Genomic DNA, 17,616 nt, shown 5'->3' with positions numbered 1-17,616 from the left:
CAGTTCTGCAGTCAGCTGTGAATTTCACTCTTTGTTTATTTTTCTTAGACTGAATTCCAATATCCTCAGACACTTGAAATTAAACTGCAGAGGCAGTCAGCTGTGGAAGTTGATGGCCTGGTCAGTCAGCACTGCAGGTTCACTGCTCCTTTTTTCACCTCCCATTTGGTAACTCCTCTCTCAATTCCTCCCATTTTAAAAGGACCTTTGTTTTTTTTTCTACAGAGTTTCAAAATAATGCAATAATGCAAAATAGAGCAGCAATTACTGCTTGAAGAATTCAAGGAAATCAGCTCCAACACTGAAAAAACACCTCATGAAATAAATAGCACATACAGCCACATTGTTTTTCCTGTCCTCCATCTTGGAGTACACCTTCAAGGAACTATGTACCTGCACTTCGAGGTCTCTTTGTTTGGCAAAACTCCCAGGGCCTATCATTAAATGTACAAGTCCTGCCCTGGTTTGCCTCTTCCAGTTTTCTTCCATTTGCCCACACGGCTGTACCTTGTTGACGTTGCTCTGTGTAGTGTCGACATTTTCTCCACTCACACCTTCATGAACACCCATTTGACATCTCAATTGCTTCTTCACCACCATTAGCAACCTCTGCCTTCTGATCCAAGCACTCATCATCTGTTCACCATCACTCTTACTGCCCCCACCCCCCGCACTGGTCTACAACAAAAAAACCATCATTTCCAGCCCTTTTCATGTTCTGGGCTTTGACGGGTTTTAGTCCTGGGTTTTTCCAATATTTCTTCTCTGTTTTAATTACACAAATGTGTGCACGCATTAGCTCCTTAGTGACTTTCCATTTCTTGTAAGTAACTTCTAATCAATAATGCAAATGACGTACAAAGTCTTTTCACATTCCTGATGCAAATTTCTCTGACCACTGCTTCTCTCAGTCATGATTCCCTCTGTACAATACCAAGGGACTTGACCAGTATATCATGGAATCTAAAGGCAAGAGGGAAAATCTCTGTCCCTGCTTGAAGAGCATTTACATTAATTGTAAATCGGTGAGGTGTGAGGGCTGAATGCTGTGGCACACAACTAGCTACAGTTTGCCATCCAGAGAAGGACCTTTATCATGGTCCTTTGTTTTCTGTCAGTCTACAAATTCTCTATCCAAGCCAATGTTCTAACCTTAACCACCTGGCATCTGAGCATCCCAGTCAATCTTTTATTTGGCAACTTGTCAAATGCCTTCTGGAAGTCTAGATATATCACATCCACCAGATCCCCAATGTCCACTTTGTTGGTGCTTTCCTCAATGAAGTCTTGCAAGTTTGTCAAGCACGATTTTCCCTTCATGAAACAGTGCTGACACTGGTGAATTGAGTTGCACTGAAGATCAGTTCGGCATTCCATACCCTCACACACCGTGTCTGAATACATTCCAAAATATCACACTTCCCTTTTAATGGGAATGCAGTTTACGAACAATATCCAATGCTGTTTCAGACCTGATGCTGCCCCTTTCCTTCTCAATCTCCAAAAATGTGATGAAGTGGCAGAGTAGGAGATCCTCCCTGGGTTGATGGCTCAGGCAGTCCTTTCCCCCCCACTTCCATTCCGAGTCCTGCTCCATGGTTTGATACCACACTATGGGATAAGAACGTCCTCCTGCAATTAAGAATCAGACTGCCCTGGATCCCTTCCACTGTTTCCTTGAGTCAGAACATGTAGCATGATGGGGAATCACTGACCATTGTTGATTTTCAAGATCTCACCGATAAGAAATGCCATGTCTGTCTCTCTCTCTCTCCCTCTCTATCTCTCTCCTACTGTGATCTATATTTATCATCTTGAATTGCACAGCAATGACACCCCTATTCCCTCCATCTCATGTGGTCATTGTTTAGACCATCCTAGTTGAGACATTTGGTCATGTATCCTCCAACCTGAATTGAAGGTAAACCTGCAGAAGAGGTGAACAAAGATGTACAGTGTGTGTTTAAAACTCTGACGTTATTTTCGAAACTTTGTTCCTCATGACTGTGATTGGTCAGTAATTAGCATGTCAACAAAGATGTAAATCTTGAAACTGCTTCAAATCTGATACAATTAGGAAACTGTTGAAAACATTTGGGGCTTTGGCAAAAAGAAACAGAGATTCTTCCCAACCATGCATCAGGATTAGAAGATTTGTGTTTGTAATCTTTCCAACTAGTATAGAGATAAATAGTGGGACATAGAAGGAAGCAAGATGAATGTCAGTGATTGGATGGGTTGCAAAAGAGACTCATCATGTTGCAAGAAGATTGAATTTTCAGCATTTGTATCTGAATGAATGAGTGCATTCTCACATCTGAATGGCTGGAATGGGGGCCATATGGGAAACCTGGTAAATGGTAGAATTGCTTAATCATAGAGATATATAATGCAGATGAGGCCTTTCAGCCCATCAAGTCTGGACCACCAAACTGCATTATTACCTGCATTAGTCCTAATTTTTCATGTGAGACTCATATCTTTACATTTGTTCAAGAGCTTTTTAAAAGTGGTCAAGTTACCACCTCAACTACCCTCCTAGGCAGTGCATTCCAGATTCCTACCACCCTCTAGGTGTAAAATAGTTTAACTCAAATCCCTTCTAAGCCTCCTGCCTTTCACTTTAACAGTATGCCCCCTTGTTATTGACCCTTAGACTAAGGACAACAGCTGCTGTTTATTCACCTTGTTCATCCCTCTCAGAATCTTATCCATCTCTATCAGGGTCCCCCCTCAACTTTCTCTGCTCAAACGAAAACTGTCTTAGCGTATCCATTCAGTCTTTATAGCTAAAATGTCCATCCCAGGCAACATCATGGAGAAGCTCCTCTGTACCCCTGACATTGCAATAATATCCTTCCTATAGTGTGGTGACCAGAACTGCACATAGTACCCCAGCTGTGGCCTAAACTAAGATCTGTACAGCTCCAACATGATTTGCCTGCTCTTATAATCTATGCCACAACTGATAAACTGCCATTTTCAGGGATCTATGAACAAGCACCTCAAGATCCCGTTGTTCTTCTGAGCTTCCTTCTATCCCAGCATTCACTCTGTGCTCCTTTTTATTGTCCCTTGTTCTAAAGTGAATTGCTTCAGGTTTTGGAAGCCTTGGTCATATGAGTTTACATCCCACCTGACTAATCTGTATACAACTTCCTGTAATCTAGCATCTTCCTCCTTACTGTCAGTCACCAGGTCAATGCTCATGTCATCTGTAAACTTACTTATTGTCCTCCAACATTCTCATTTTCATAAATTCTGATTATCACAAACAATAAAGAAACCAACAATGATCCTATGGTACACCACCACAAACCAGGCTCCAGTCACACAAAACAATTGTTTACCACACTCTGTCTCCCGTCACTAAGGTAATGTTGACTCTAACTTGCCACTTTACCCTGGATCCCATGAGCTTTTCCTTCTTTCCCAATTTCCAATGTGAGACCTTGTCAAAAGTATTGATCTGCATCAACCATGCTACCGTCATCTACACACTTGGTCACCTCCTATAATATTTCACTAGATTTGTTATGCATGACCTCTGTCAGAAGATGCCGTGCTGACTATTCCTGATCAAACCCTACCTTTCTAAATGGAAATGACTTTTTGCCGACATTATCTTCTCCAATGATCTCTAGTTCTGCCTAGTCTATCTCTATGACCTTACTTGTAAACCGCATTAGATTCTCTCGAGTCCTCTAACACCTCCTCTGTGGGCAGAGAACATTTGTAAATTTGGGTTAAGTTTCCCCTGTAATTTCAACCCTGATCTCCCCGAAGAATCTGTGATACAACAAATTCAGACCTGGAGATTCTAAATCTACCAAACCTCCAATACTTCCTCACTTCTTATGCTAATCTGCTCAAGAATTTCACAATCCAGTTTCTCAAATTCTGTATATTCATCCTCCTTCACCTGATTAAAATATTAATTATTTAAGATAGATTAAAGCATTCATTTAATACTCTATCAATGTCCTCTTGCCTTCATGCATAGATTGTCCCCTTGGTCCATAACAGATCATAATCTCCCTTGGTTATTGCTTTTTCCTTTATATACTTGTACAACATCTTGGGCTCCTCCTTAATCTTGCTCACCAGTTGTTTTCTCATACCTCCTCTTTGCTGTTCTAATTTCCTTCTTTGGTTTGCCTCACACTTTCTATACTCCTCACTGGCCTGTGTTGTTTTGCCCCCTTTGTGCATGTTATACATTCGTTCCTTTCTATCTCATTCTGAATATTCTTAGACATCTGATGTTCTCGGCACTTGTTTTTCTTACATTTTACCCAAAAAGGAATATGTTGGATCCATTGCTTGACTCTCCCAGAAATACATGGTCAGTCACTGTGTTCAGGGCTGCTCCGATTGGCTGACTTGTCATCAGTCCAGACATTTCTAGTGGGAGATGTTCCCAGCAATAACTTCACTCAAATCATTGCCCTTCACTAAGGTCTGTTTCAGCAGTTGAATGTGTTTCTCCTCAGGCAATAAACTGATGTGAGAACATATGACCAAAATACACCATTTGTTAGGAAATGAGATAACTTAAGAAAGTAACCTCTTTAATTCAGTACAGTTGAACCAACAATACAATGTCACAGAATGGGTGTCTTTCTAAAGGTGCTTAGCAGATTCATATGCAACAAGATCAAGGACAGAATAACACGACAATCCGTTCGGATACAAACTTACACAACGGCAATTGTAACATCTACACACCAGGAACACCAATAACAATGAGGTTCAGGTAGTATATTTTCACGATGCTATCAATTGGATAGTGCATTTTTTGTATGAAGTTTGAGAGGTAGGCAGTCAGTTTTCATTGAACCTTGTGTGATTGCTTTAGATGTCATTGCATTTATATGCTGTGCGAGCTCCATGGGGAATATTGTGATTGCAGAAACTCTCAATGTATTTATTTTAAATTAGACATAAATCAGCAAATCAGTTAATTCTCTGTTGATGAGATATACTTGGTAACGCGGTTCACTTGGATAATATGGTTCACAACTGTGAACTAAAAAAAAGATACTTTTTTTTCCCCAAAAAAATCAAGCTCCTCTCAAACACGATCAATACAATACTCAGATCAAGCTCATTTTTTTCAGTATTGTCATTCTCTCAACTCGAAACACTGTATGGTTAAGTTTCACATGAGAGAGTGCCTCCGCCCTGATGGTTCTAATACACTCTCAGATAAGGCTGTCTCCTTTCATGATAACAGTAGGTCACTGACATCATGTTTGCAATATTAAACTCATACGACATGTGAAATTAGTTCCATGCCACAGACTGATACAACACTTCAATCTGTTACAGCACACAAATTAATGCAATGTTTGAAATGAATGTAACACCTCAAATAATAAATCTCATCAAAACAGTCTTGCAATAGACAGAGAGAATGCAATTTATACAGTTTTTACAACTGTTCTGATTTGGTACAGTTTCTCCAATTAATGAAGATATATCAACCTCTACCAGTACTCAGATACCATTCTATTCCCAATACCAATGAGTTAGGCAATTGTATCTTCTTCAGTCATTTCAACTTCCATCCTACTCTATCAGAAAATACCTTCAATCAATCCATTAATTGGTGTCGACTTCGCACCAGGGTCGGTGGCAAGTTGTGCACTTGTGAGGGTGGTATGTGATAATCAGGGGAAGGTTCCCTTGCCCATGTTTCACCTGATGCCAGGCAACTTCATTGGCTCCAGAGATATTTGTGAACGCTCCAGGGTATCTGTCTCTCATTGACAGTATACCATTCTGCTGCCACCTGTGCTTGGTCTTTCCTGCCAACGGAAAACAACATACTCAAGGATGGTGATGTCCAAGACATTGTGAGGGAAGTGGCTAGAGTATGGAAGACGGAATATGGTCGGAGAGACAAGAATGATTGAAGCAAACATTGATATTAAAGATAAAAAGGTTGGTGCAGAGATTATAAGGGCTTGAAGCAAATAAGATTGAAGTACAAAATAAAAGTGGAAGAAATATCAAAACAAGATGGCTTAAAATATTATATCTGATTGGATGGAGTGTTCTGATTCCGTTTGATCAATCAACAGTATAAATAGTTGGACATGGTTTTACTGATTTTCATGATTCATAAAAAAAGTTACCTAATGTAGGCAGTGGACTATTTGTTGGTAATTTTCTGATAGTTTGAGTTCATGAAGAAGCAGCTGTATAGATATGATGCGTTCATAAATTAGATGCAGTAAGTACACAACCATGCCAATTGTGGATTGTTCCCTGTTACCAGAGGAGAAACAGGCTGTTGCTGCAGAATATTTCGGTCTCATTAAATTTTTGTGGACATCATTGTTCTGTCTTGCCGGGTTGTGTGTGTGAGCTCCTCCCTCAGTCTTCCTCCTCTTTGTCTGATCAGTCTTCCACCTGCCTGCTGATGCCTGATCAATGAAGTTTGATGTCTCGGAACATTCCCATGAGAACTGCTACCTGCCGGTTCTGCTTGATGAGAAATGCCCTCGAAGGAATTCCCCTTTGTTTCTCAGTCTATTCTATTCTTTGCCCCTGCACAGGTCCTCCAGCCTGTATTTGACCCAGCCCCGGAGTGGTCTACCAACTACGAAATCTGAGTCCTTAAATTTCTTGGCCCCTGCATGGATTTTCCATCACAATTTGGCTTTTGTAACTTCCTTCACCCTAGTGCATTTGTTCCAGTGCAGAATTGATCCAGTCCCTGCAGCCTTCATCTTGCAGCTTCTATCCTGAGCCCTCCTCTCTGAACCTGGCACTCATTGTTCATATTTCTAGGGGCAGGTCTTTGAGTCAATTTTCTGAAACGTTTTGGCCAAATGTCATGGAGCAGCTATTCATGATGTTGGATGATCATTGTCACCTTGACTGTCTTCATCTGAGAGTTAGTTTATCCTTCTTTCTAAGAACAAACACTTCTTATTTTTGAAAACGTCTCTTTGATACGAGCGTGTGTTTTGCACCAGGTGATTTGTTGATGACAGCACAAGAGGTATCATGACATCTTTTTTGTAATTCTTCCCTTTGTTTTAACATGATAGAATTTTGGAAAGTTGAGCACTGCTGTGCTACCTGTGTAATAATTCAGGAGGCACAACTAGAAAGAAACATTTGTTGTTGAACACAAAGATAGAGCTATATTCATGACTTGCTAAGACAAGTCTCTGATCAGGGCAGACAGTTTTGTAGACCTATTTCTGAATCTGTTTACTCACAATTTTGAATCAATCTGTTCAGGGACGTTATTACACACCAGTGGGACCTATGTTCCACGGAACCCAGAGCCATGAGCACCCAAAAGGAGATCAGCTACTGATTGCCCATGGGTCTTGTGGAAGTTATCACATCTTTCTATAAACCTCATAATTTTATACATGTCAACAATGTGCTCTCTCATTCTCTTCATCTCCTAGACTCCAAGGATATCAAACTTAGTCTGTCCAGTTGCATTTTGTAACTAAAATTCCCAGCCCACGCAGCACCCTGATATATCCCCTGTGCACACGCTCTGTGGCAATCACATTTGTGTTAAAATGTGGATTTCAGAGTGTGCATAATACCCTAGCTACAGCCTAAGCAACACCTTATACAATTCCAGCATTGCAATGAGCTGATAGAAAATGAGACTTATCAGTGACTGCAATGCAAAAAGTAACCTTTTTGTTGTAAAACAACATAAGAACGCCAATCTGTTGCAGAGAAGTACTTTCCTCCTTCCATGCAACCGCAGACTGTGATGCCACAACAGCCAAATAGCACAGAAGAATTCACTAACAAGGAACTAACCTTTTACTCGTAGCTTTCTGAAGAGAGGAACTGAAGGAGCACTGAAGGAAGTGTGGAATAATTGAAGTGTTTTAATCACTTATATAATGCATGTAAATGTGCATGTTGCAAATAAGACAATATCACAATGACAAATTCATTTATTTTCACAAAGATGACACATGTGAGAAGTATAGAAAGTCAATGAGAACTATCACTGACACGGTGCAGGTAGCTTTGACCAAATACTACTGAATGTGCTTTGCAATCAGCTTGTGTAGAACTTCATAATATACAATATATCATAAATTTACAAATTGGAAAAGAGGCTAGTTCACAAATCCAATAAATTGATGCACATCCTTCACATTGGTTGGCCACCTCATCTCTGAATCTATACATACTTTCCCTCAGTTATCTTCAGTTTGTTCCAACTTTAAACAAAACAACAGCCTCAGAAGTTGTTTACTTTATTGGCTTCGAGCAGACCACTCCCATCTCTGTCTCAAACTCCCTTCACAAAATAAACCTCCAAAAAATGCAATTCTTTTAGCCATAGTATCATCTCATAAAATAATTGCTATTTGCGACATGATGGCTCAATGGCTAGCCCTGTTGCCTCACAATGCAAGGGACCCGGGTTTAATTCCAGCCTTGGGCGACAATCTGTGTGGAGTTTGCATGTTCCCCCTGTGTCTGTGTGGGTTTCCTCTGTGTGTTCCGGTTTCCTCCCACAGTCCAAAGATGGGCAGTTTAGGTGGATTGGCCATGCTAAATTGCCTGTGGTGTCTAGGGTGTGAAATGCTCTTCGGAGGGTCAGTGTGGACTCGATGGGCCAAAAGGCCTGCTTCCTCACTGTAGGGATTCTATGATTCAAAGGTTCAATGAAATGGCATCCACTGTGAGTTTAGAATCTGTTGCTTTCATTCAAATTCACTTTCCAGTTTCCAGTATCTAAGAAACAAAGACCTATGCTTTGGCAGATTGTGGTAATGTTTCTTCCAAACCACCTTCGATCAAGAATGAAGCAATGGGACACATCCTAGCTCCAACAGCTTAATTGGGGTAAACTAACCACAGAGGTCAGACTTATGTTCTAGAAAGGCAGGGTACCAGGAAAGGCAACTGCAGCACAAAAGCAGAGGCTGCACGCTGCAGATGTGGGCTCGGTGCAAGACCTGTCTGTGCTATGGCGCTTTGGGGAAGATTGATAACATGCTAACCAAACTGAAAAGCTCCAACCTTTAAGCTCTGTTAGAAACCATCCATGCTCATCCACTTGATGTTCTGCATCACCTGGTTACCCCTCAATGCAAACAAAAACCCCTTAAGCCTGTTTGCATTCCTGTACCTTGTACACCACCCCTCATACCTCCAATACATCTATAACCCAGTTTCTCATCCAGACCCACTCCTGCAAAGGTGAGAATTTCTACCCCCAAAGGCAAGCCTTCCAACCTCGAGCCACTTCTGCCATTGTTACCGCTGTGATGAAAACCTGGGTCCCTGTTGCTTGTGGTGCAGAAAATGGTTTCTCCTTCATTTGCCAAATCTGAAGCCAGAGTGCCAATTGCCATGACAAGCTGCAGTGTTCAAATGAAAACAATGCAATAAGATAATTCTGCAAACAAAGCAGACCCATCAATGAGGAATCACATACAAGCTAACAGGCAGGATGCTCCTGCCTCGATGAACTCTGGGAATCAAATATGGCAAGTCCCTGAGAAAAAAAAACTGCATGGTATTCGCTGGTTAAACTGCAGTGATACATCAGTGAATGCTGGATTAAAAGTATGGGCAGCATACAGAGCGAGAGAGAGGGACAGCATCCAAAAGACTAACTTGATAGACATGGTCTCTGAGTAATAGATGTGTAGCCAGGGAGAGTGAACCAGTTCATGATGATTGACAATTACCTTCCAGCCTTTGTTTAAATTTTAAACCAAGCTGTTTGATTCTGATTGGCCAAAGCATCGCACTGCAGGAATAAAATATGCAGAAGGCCTGTGGAGTGACTGGAACCAGCTGGATCGTGTTGACTTCAAAATCCTTGATTGGGATTGTCAGTCTGATTCGCTTATGGCCGTTCTATTCGTCACAGAAAATGTGGTAGATACATGGGCTTTACAGATGAAGTCCTCATTGCATGCATTCTATCCCTCTTCTGTAAAACAAAATGAGTGGTTTCAGGGGACTAATTGTTTATACTGATAGTTCTGTTGTTACAAAAGCATAAAATGGGAAGTTGACACTCAGATGTGCTTTTGTTCTGGCTGTAAGCTTTGAAGGAAACTGCAATTTCTTCTTGGGAGCTTGGTGTAACATCAGCTGCAATATTTTGTGCTGCTTTGGTCTCCCTCACTGAGAAAGGATGGACTTACCATAGATGGATTGCACTATGGGTATACTAGGCCTATACCTGAGATGGCAGGACTGACTTAGGAGAAGATATTGATCCTGCATTAACTATAGTTGAAAAGGATAGATGGGATCTGATTGAAATGTATAAAATTTTAACAGGACTAGATAGAATCACTGCAGGGATGATGTTCCCTTGGTTTGGGAGTCTAGAACCAGGCTCACATTCTCAGAATATGGTGACTGGCTGAGATGAAGAAACACTTTAGTTTTCACTCAGCGAGCAGTAATTCAGTGGAATTCTCTAAAACAGAAGGCAGTGGAGGTCAAGTGACTGAATACATTCAAGAAAGAGTTTGAGAAAGTTTCACACTACTACCTGCCCTCTGAAATGGTTCAGTTAGGTTGTAGACTTGCTTGCCGAGACAGTGGGTTTGATTGCAGATGTTTCGTCAGCCTGCAAGGTAACATCATCAGTGCGCTTCTGGTGAAACGTTGGTGATCTGTCTTGTTTGTTATTTGTACACCTCGGTTTACTGGGGTGGTTAGCATCAACTCCGGTTCTGTTTTTCAGTGATTCGTATATCGGGTCCAGTTCAATGTGTTTGTTGACGGAGTTCCAGTTGGACAATCCACCTTCACCTCTGTGACAGACCACGACAGGAAGACACAAAATGACCAGACACACTAGACACTCTACCATACATCAGAGACGTATCAGAGATGACCACAAGGCTACTCAGACCCCTCGGTATCAGGGTAGGCCACAAACCAACAACCATCCTGCAACGGCTACTGACGAATGTCCTCATACAAAAAAACAAACTTAACATACAAAATACCATGCAAGGATTGTGAAAAACATTACATAGGCCAAACTGGAAGAAAACTGACAATAAGGATACACGAAAACCAACTAGCCACGAAGAGACATGCCCAATTCTCATTGGTCTCAATACATACAGAAAAGGAAGGACATGAATTTGACTGGGACAACACATCCATAATAGCATGAGCCAAACTGAAACATGCCAGGGAATTCCTTGAGGCCTGGCATTCCATCTGGAGCTCCATCAACAAGCATGGTGAACTTGACCTGATATACGAACCACTGAAAAACAGAACCGGAAGTGATGCCAACCATACCAGTTCTGGTCACCCAGTTACAGGAAAGGATATTATTAAGCTGGAGAGGGTTCAGAAGCAATTTACCAGGATGTTGCTGGGTATAGAATGTTTGACTTATAACAAAACACTGGATAGGCTGGAACTTTTTTCACTGGAGTGAAGGAGGTTGAGAGGTGAGAGTTTAGAAGTTTATAAAATAATGAGGCATATAGATAGAGTTAATGGTCATTGTCTTTTCCCTAGAATGGGGGCTTTCAAGTCTAAAGGGCATATATTTAAGGTTAGGGGGGACAGTTTCAAAAAAGACATGAGGGGCAAATGTTTTACACAGAGGGTGGTTCACATGTGGAATGAACTTCCTGAGGAAGTGGTGGATGTCGGTAGGAATGAATTTATTGAATTCAACAGTTGTCGAAAAGATTTACAAGGATGTTACAAAGATTGGGGGGCATGCATTGTAAGGAGAGGTCAGACAGTCTAGGACTTCTTAGCTGATACGAAAATAGATGGTAAAGCAGGTTGTGATGAGGAAATAGAGTTTACAGATGGATATTAAGAGGCCAGGAGAATGGGCCAGAATTGGGCAGATGGTTAAAAGAAATGGCCATGGATATGGCAGGAGATTTGCAATGGATAATAAAGTTTATTCAGGCAAATGATCTCCTTCTGCACTGTAATTATTCTGCGATACTATTCCCAGGAGAGGGCAGGGAAGCAGAAAATGTGATGTTATTTGTTTAATGAGTGTAATTAAAGTTCCATATTGATTTTTATCACCTGGGCACTGAGAGATCCATAAATGGTTCTTGCCTGTGGGTAGAAGCTGCACTTACCCTGAAACATAACAGTGCAAAGTGAATTCCCATTCGCTTAGAAATAGAATGGGACGGGCAGCAATCCTCCAGATAAAGGACATTTACTATCCTGTTCTGGCAACCTTTGGTGTTCCTGGTAAGTCAGTGAATCCTTATTGGTGAATTGTTGTCATGGGAGCTGAAGGTTTGGTGCCTGATAGATATTTTTGCATTTCCCCTCTTACACCAGTGCTGTACAATTCCAGGGAAGCTGGAACACAGCGTTTCAAATGTGCTTGTGGCAAGGGAGGTATTTGTCCAAGTGATGCAAAATGGGAACTTGAAATTCCTCTATGTAGTGCTAGATTTTCTCTCTCTGTCTCCCTCTGTCTCTCTCTTTCTCTGTCACTCACGCTCCCTCTCCACCCCGAGCCCTTTCACAGTACAGCATCTGCCTTTGAGTGACACCTCTTTGATCACTGACATTCTTCAATCTGTTTAATGCTGGCAAGCAACTCCATGTTGTTTTTTTGGAAGACATGTTATGAAATGCTTGTTGGAGGAAACATTGAAATGAATCAGGGAACCAACTCTTTCTGTGGAGACGCCTCTAATAATTCCTGACACCAGAATGCAGTCCTGAAACAGGCCCCATTGCATGATGGGGAACATTTTGGGAATACCAGGGTGCAGTTTATTGGAAAATGGGGAATGACATTCATGGGAATGATTTCAGCCTATCACATCTTGTTTTATCTGTTGCCCTCTATCTTCCTTGACCTAGTGAAAAGTGATCAGTTCGACTCATATCAGGAATCTGCTTGTATCAGATATGAAAAAAATAATAGATATATATATTCCATGTGGGCACAATAATGTTCGACTTCTCTGTCTGTTTCTTGCAGCAAATATTATGACAATTCTGATTCTCTCCCGAGGAAATTGTGGCCTTTCAAAATGTATCTCTGTCTACATGGTGGGCATGGCAGTAGCAGATCTATTCATCATGGTCTTCAATGTGATAGTGTACTTGATATTTAATTATCACTTTCCATATTCCTTTCTGTCTTACACTGCTGTATGTAAGTTTGTCTTGTACATAACTTTTGTTACTCTACATATGTCAGTGTGGTTCACAGTCACATTCACGTTTGACCGATTTGTGGCAATCTGTTGTCATGACTTTAAAGAAAAGTACTGCACCAAGAGAATTGCAACTACAGTTATGGTAACATCTTCTGTCCTGACTTGTTTAAAGGGTGTTCCTATGTTCTTTTCATATGAAGCCGAACGAATAATTAACAATGTGCAATGGGGGTGCAGGACAAAAGCAGCTGTTTATACAATGCCCGCATGGTCAGTGTACAGTTGGCTGCAGTCAACATCAGTAGTTTTGCTTCCTTTTGCTCTCATGACCTTGTTTAATTCTTTGACTATCAGGCGTATTTTATTGGCTAACAGAACACGCAAGGATCTCCGAAGTAAAGGCAATGAGGTTCAGAGTGATCCAGAGGTAAAAGGTCGGAGGAAATCCATCATATTACTCTTCACTGTGTCAGGCAGCTTTATTCTGTTGTGGTTAACATCTGTTGGAAGTTTTGCAACCACTCGACTATCAAGCAGTGTTTATTATCAAGGTGATTACTCAAATCCTGGATATATAGCCACGGAAACTGGATATCTGCTTGAGTATTTGAGTTCCTGCACAAACACATGTATTTACGCAGCAACCCAGAGGAAATTCAGAGAAGAGCTGAGAAATATTCTGAAGCCTCCTTGCTATAAATTTCTTGATTTTTTTTTAAAGATAGTGAACACAAACCTCCCCCAGAAAAATGTCATCTCATAACTAAAATAAGGTTTGATCTGTTTTTCTGTGTAAGAATGTCAATCATCCTGAGAATCTGGCAATGGGAAATTTTGGAAATGACACAAATGATCTTCAATAAAAGCTGATGAAAGCAAATGAATTCAATTTGTTCACCATGTCAGGACAGTCTACTTAGCTTCCAAGATTGGGTGTTTTCAGACAAGCGTGGCCGTAGGACTACATGATAGCCAAGTCTTATCAGAATGCCATTAAAGTTTGCTTCCAGCTGCTGGCTACAATTTGAGGTAAAGATTTACTATAAGTAACTTTAGCAACTTTACAAATTTGTTTCTCATTTTCTATATCACAAAAATCTGCCAAGCTAACCGCTAAGGAAAGCGGTGTACAAACTTCACCCTTCCAGTGACCTAATACTGCACAACTTATGTTAGACCCTATGCAGGATAGAATTAATTTTTCAGCCAACCAGCTGGACTTCCTGAGCACTCTGGAGCAGGGATACTGCCATAAATGCTCATTGGAATATTGAAACTGTCAGGACGGAAGTCCTGTGTTGGATTGAACATATGTTTACTTAGAGGCAGGTGGTTCTGAAGAAGGGTCACTGGACTTGAAAAGTTAAACTTACTTTCTTTCCACAGATACTGCCAGACCTGTTGAGTTTCTGCAGCAATTTCTGTTTTTGTTTCAGATTTTCAGAATCCAGACTTTTTTTTTGCCAAATATGTGAGGTGGTGATTGCCTGAATGGATATTACAGTTGCCTGTTTTGGAGGCTGTAATTAGAGTCGAAATGCTTCATAAAGGCTTGTGGCTTCTTTCTTGTTGAAACATTGCTTATCCAAAAGGTTTTACACTTCATCAAGGGAGAGCTGATTTCCAGGCAGTCCCTCAAATGGAACATAACCTTCAAGAGTTACAGGAGCAGCCTTCTCATGTCTCCTCTCCATTCCTCTGGTCGCTGTAGCTTCCAAATCCAAGTCCTGGTGGAGCACTGCAAATTATGCTGTGGTTCTTTGAGCTAGAATTCTAATCTTTGACAGATACAGTGCACATCTCTCCCTTCCCTGATTAGTCAGTGAATGAAGAGACAGGAAATATTTAACTTGCTTTGGGAAATGAAATGGTAGGATACACAATGTCAGTAAATTGGGCTTCTAACCCAATTGAAGTGCAATTTGGGATGCGCAAAACCTAAGGGTGCAGGTGTTTTTCCACTCCAAGCCCTGATATCTTCCCACACGATACCCATCACCCCCAATCACAATCTCTTGTCCCAATCCCTATGTCATGTTTTATTTTTTCCCCTTGTCTAATCCCTTTCCCACTTACATTCAATGATCCCTTTGATCCGCCTCAGAATTTCCAATTTGCGGTGTCCAGTCACCTCGTCTTTACCATGGATGTGCAATCCCTTTACACATTTTCCCCCCATCAGGATGGTCTCAGGGCTCTTCACTTAATCGTGGAACAAAAGCCTGAACTGTACCTATCCATCACCACTCTCCTCCGCCTGGCCGAGTTCATCCTCAACCTGAACAACTTCTCTTTTAAGTCCTCTCACTTCCTTCAGGTCAGAGGGGTAGCCATGGGTACCCACATGGGCCCCAGTTATGCCTGGCTCTTTCTGAACTACGTCGAACATTCCTGGTTCCAGTTCTATTCCAGCGCCCACCCACAACTCTTTCTCTGGTATATCAATGATATCATCGGTGCAGCATCCCTCCCTCATCTCGAATTGAAAATTTTGATCAATTTAGCTTCCTATTCCCAAACATATCGCATTAATCCTGGAAAAATTCAGGGTTTATGTATTAAAATTGTCACTCTCTCTCTGTCTGCATCTCTCTGTCTCTATGGCCTGGCTTCTGTCTATGTCCTGATATTTGTTTCTGTTTCTGTCTAACTTTGTCTCTCTCTCTCTTTCTGTTTCTGTATCAGTGAGGAGCCTGCGTACAAGCTAAATGCTTCTATTTCTTGACTCCTGGAGAAAAGCTGACTTTGGTTCTGCATCTCCAAATCTCCAAATGATAAATGATAGATAAATAGTAAGATGTTTCTTATTTCTGAAGAAGGGTCCTGACCCGAAACATCAACTTTCCTGTTCCTCTGATGTTGCCTGGCCTGCTGTGTTCCTCCAGCTCCGCACTGTGTTATTTCTGACTCCAACATTTCTTGCCATCTCTGAGATGTAAAATGTGTTTTTAATTAGGATGTGAAATGGAGACATTTTGTCCTCTCGACTAAGTGCAAAGTAAATGAGACACAAACTCTACACACGTGTGAGAGCGCAGTAGAGGATGTCAAAAAAATGGAGAATTGATGGTACCATGTTATATCCTTTCTGTACACAAACGTTGCCATACCTGCTGAATTTCTCCAGCATTTTCCTTGTTTGGTTTGGAAGAATGTTATCCTGTTTTCAACTGGAAGAACCATGGATTGTGTTGTTTTTGAATTTCTGAGATGAAACCTGAATGACTTCACAGAATCATAGAATCACTATCGTATGGAAGCAGAACATTCAGACCACTGAGTCCAAACCAACCCTCAGAAGCGTTTGATTGATTATATTTTATCATTTTTTTGCTCTTTTCTTGATGAAACCAATTCTTGAGCATTGCACAGTCATGTTTCAGTGAAAGACGATCTTGTCAAATGAAAAAAATAAAAGAATACAAATGAAGCGTCATTTAAATGGGAGATCTCTCTTGACCAGTAGAACATCAGCATTCTTCATAATGCAAGGAATAAAGAATCAATTTTACATTTTGTCCATATTTTTTAACAAGGGAAAGTAGAATACAATCAGAAAATGATGTTCTATTTCCCTGGGAATTAGTGAGAACACACATACAGTGCTGTGAAACCTTGCCTTTCCTCGCTAAGTAATGGCATTCTTGCCTTGGATCTGCTGCACTTGTCCTTCTATATTCCCTCTCAACACCTGCTACAAGTTCAGTCTAGCAGCAGTGTCCTTTTGCACTCAGCTACTCCAAGTCTGTATCGGTGCTATCAAACAACTGTTGGTGATGGATATTTAGGTCCCACATGAAGAGCACAATCCTTACCACCATCAGTGCTTCTTCCATAGACTGTTCACCATGGAGGAGTGTAGAGTCATCATCTGTGAGTAAAATGGAATAGATGGGATTCAGCAGCAGGTTATCTGTCCCATACTTCAGAAGATGCCATGTGATTTCATGATTCTGGAATGAATGGTGAGGACAGGCAAGGGAACACAATTCCAAACATATTCTATTGTCCCTCCACCTCTGTCCTGATGGTTATTAAGAAAATGTCCTGAGTTGGTGATATCAAGATTTTTAGCATTATCGCTCAGGCACAGTATCATTCTGTGAGCGTGACTGTGAGTTTGTGATAACAAGGTGTGAAGCTGGATGAACACAGTAGGCCACGCAGCATCAGAGGAACAGGAAAGCTGACGTTTTGGGTATGGATCCTTCTTCAGGAATGGGGCAGGGGAAGGGGACTCTGAACTAAATAGAGAGAGGAGGAGGCGATGATGGAGGGTGGATAGAGGTGCAGATTGGTGGAGAGAAGACGGACAGGTCAAGGAGGAGGGATGGAGCCAGTAAAGGTGAGTGTAGGTAGGGAGTTGGGATGGGCGTTTGTCGGGAGGGAGGGGCTGGTAGGTGGGAGGGAAGACGGACAGGTCAAAGGGGCGGGGATGAGGCTAGTAGGAAGGAAGTGGGGGTGG

The 17,616-nt window shown here is 41.4% G+C and overlaps 1 protein-coding gene across 1 annotated transcript; it reads left to right on the top strand.

The window, feature by feature from the left end:
• Positions 1-12,978: 12,978 nt before the first annotated feature.
• LOC125484353 (probable G-protein coupled receptor 139) lies at positions 12,979-13,914 on the top strand. The gene has a single exon (XM_048602562.1). It carries the CDS (start codon positions 12,979-12,981, stop codon positions 13,912-13,914), a length of 936 nt encoding a protein of 311 aa, XP_048458519.1.
• Positions 13,915-17,616: the final 3,702 nt, after the last annotated feature.

Source organism: Rhincodon typus, chromosome 11, assembly GCF_021869965.1.
Source record: "Rhincodon typus isolate 14 chromosome 11, sRhiTyp1.1, whole genome shotgun sequence".
Lineage (NCBI taxonomy): Eukaryota > Metazoa > Chordata > Chondrichthyes > Orectolobiformes > Rhincodontidae > Rhincodon > Rhincodon typus.
This window is presented reverse-complemented; position numbering and strand designations above follow the sequence as displayed.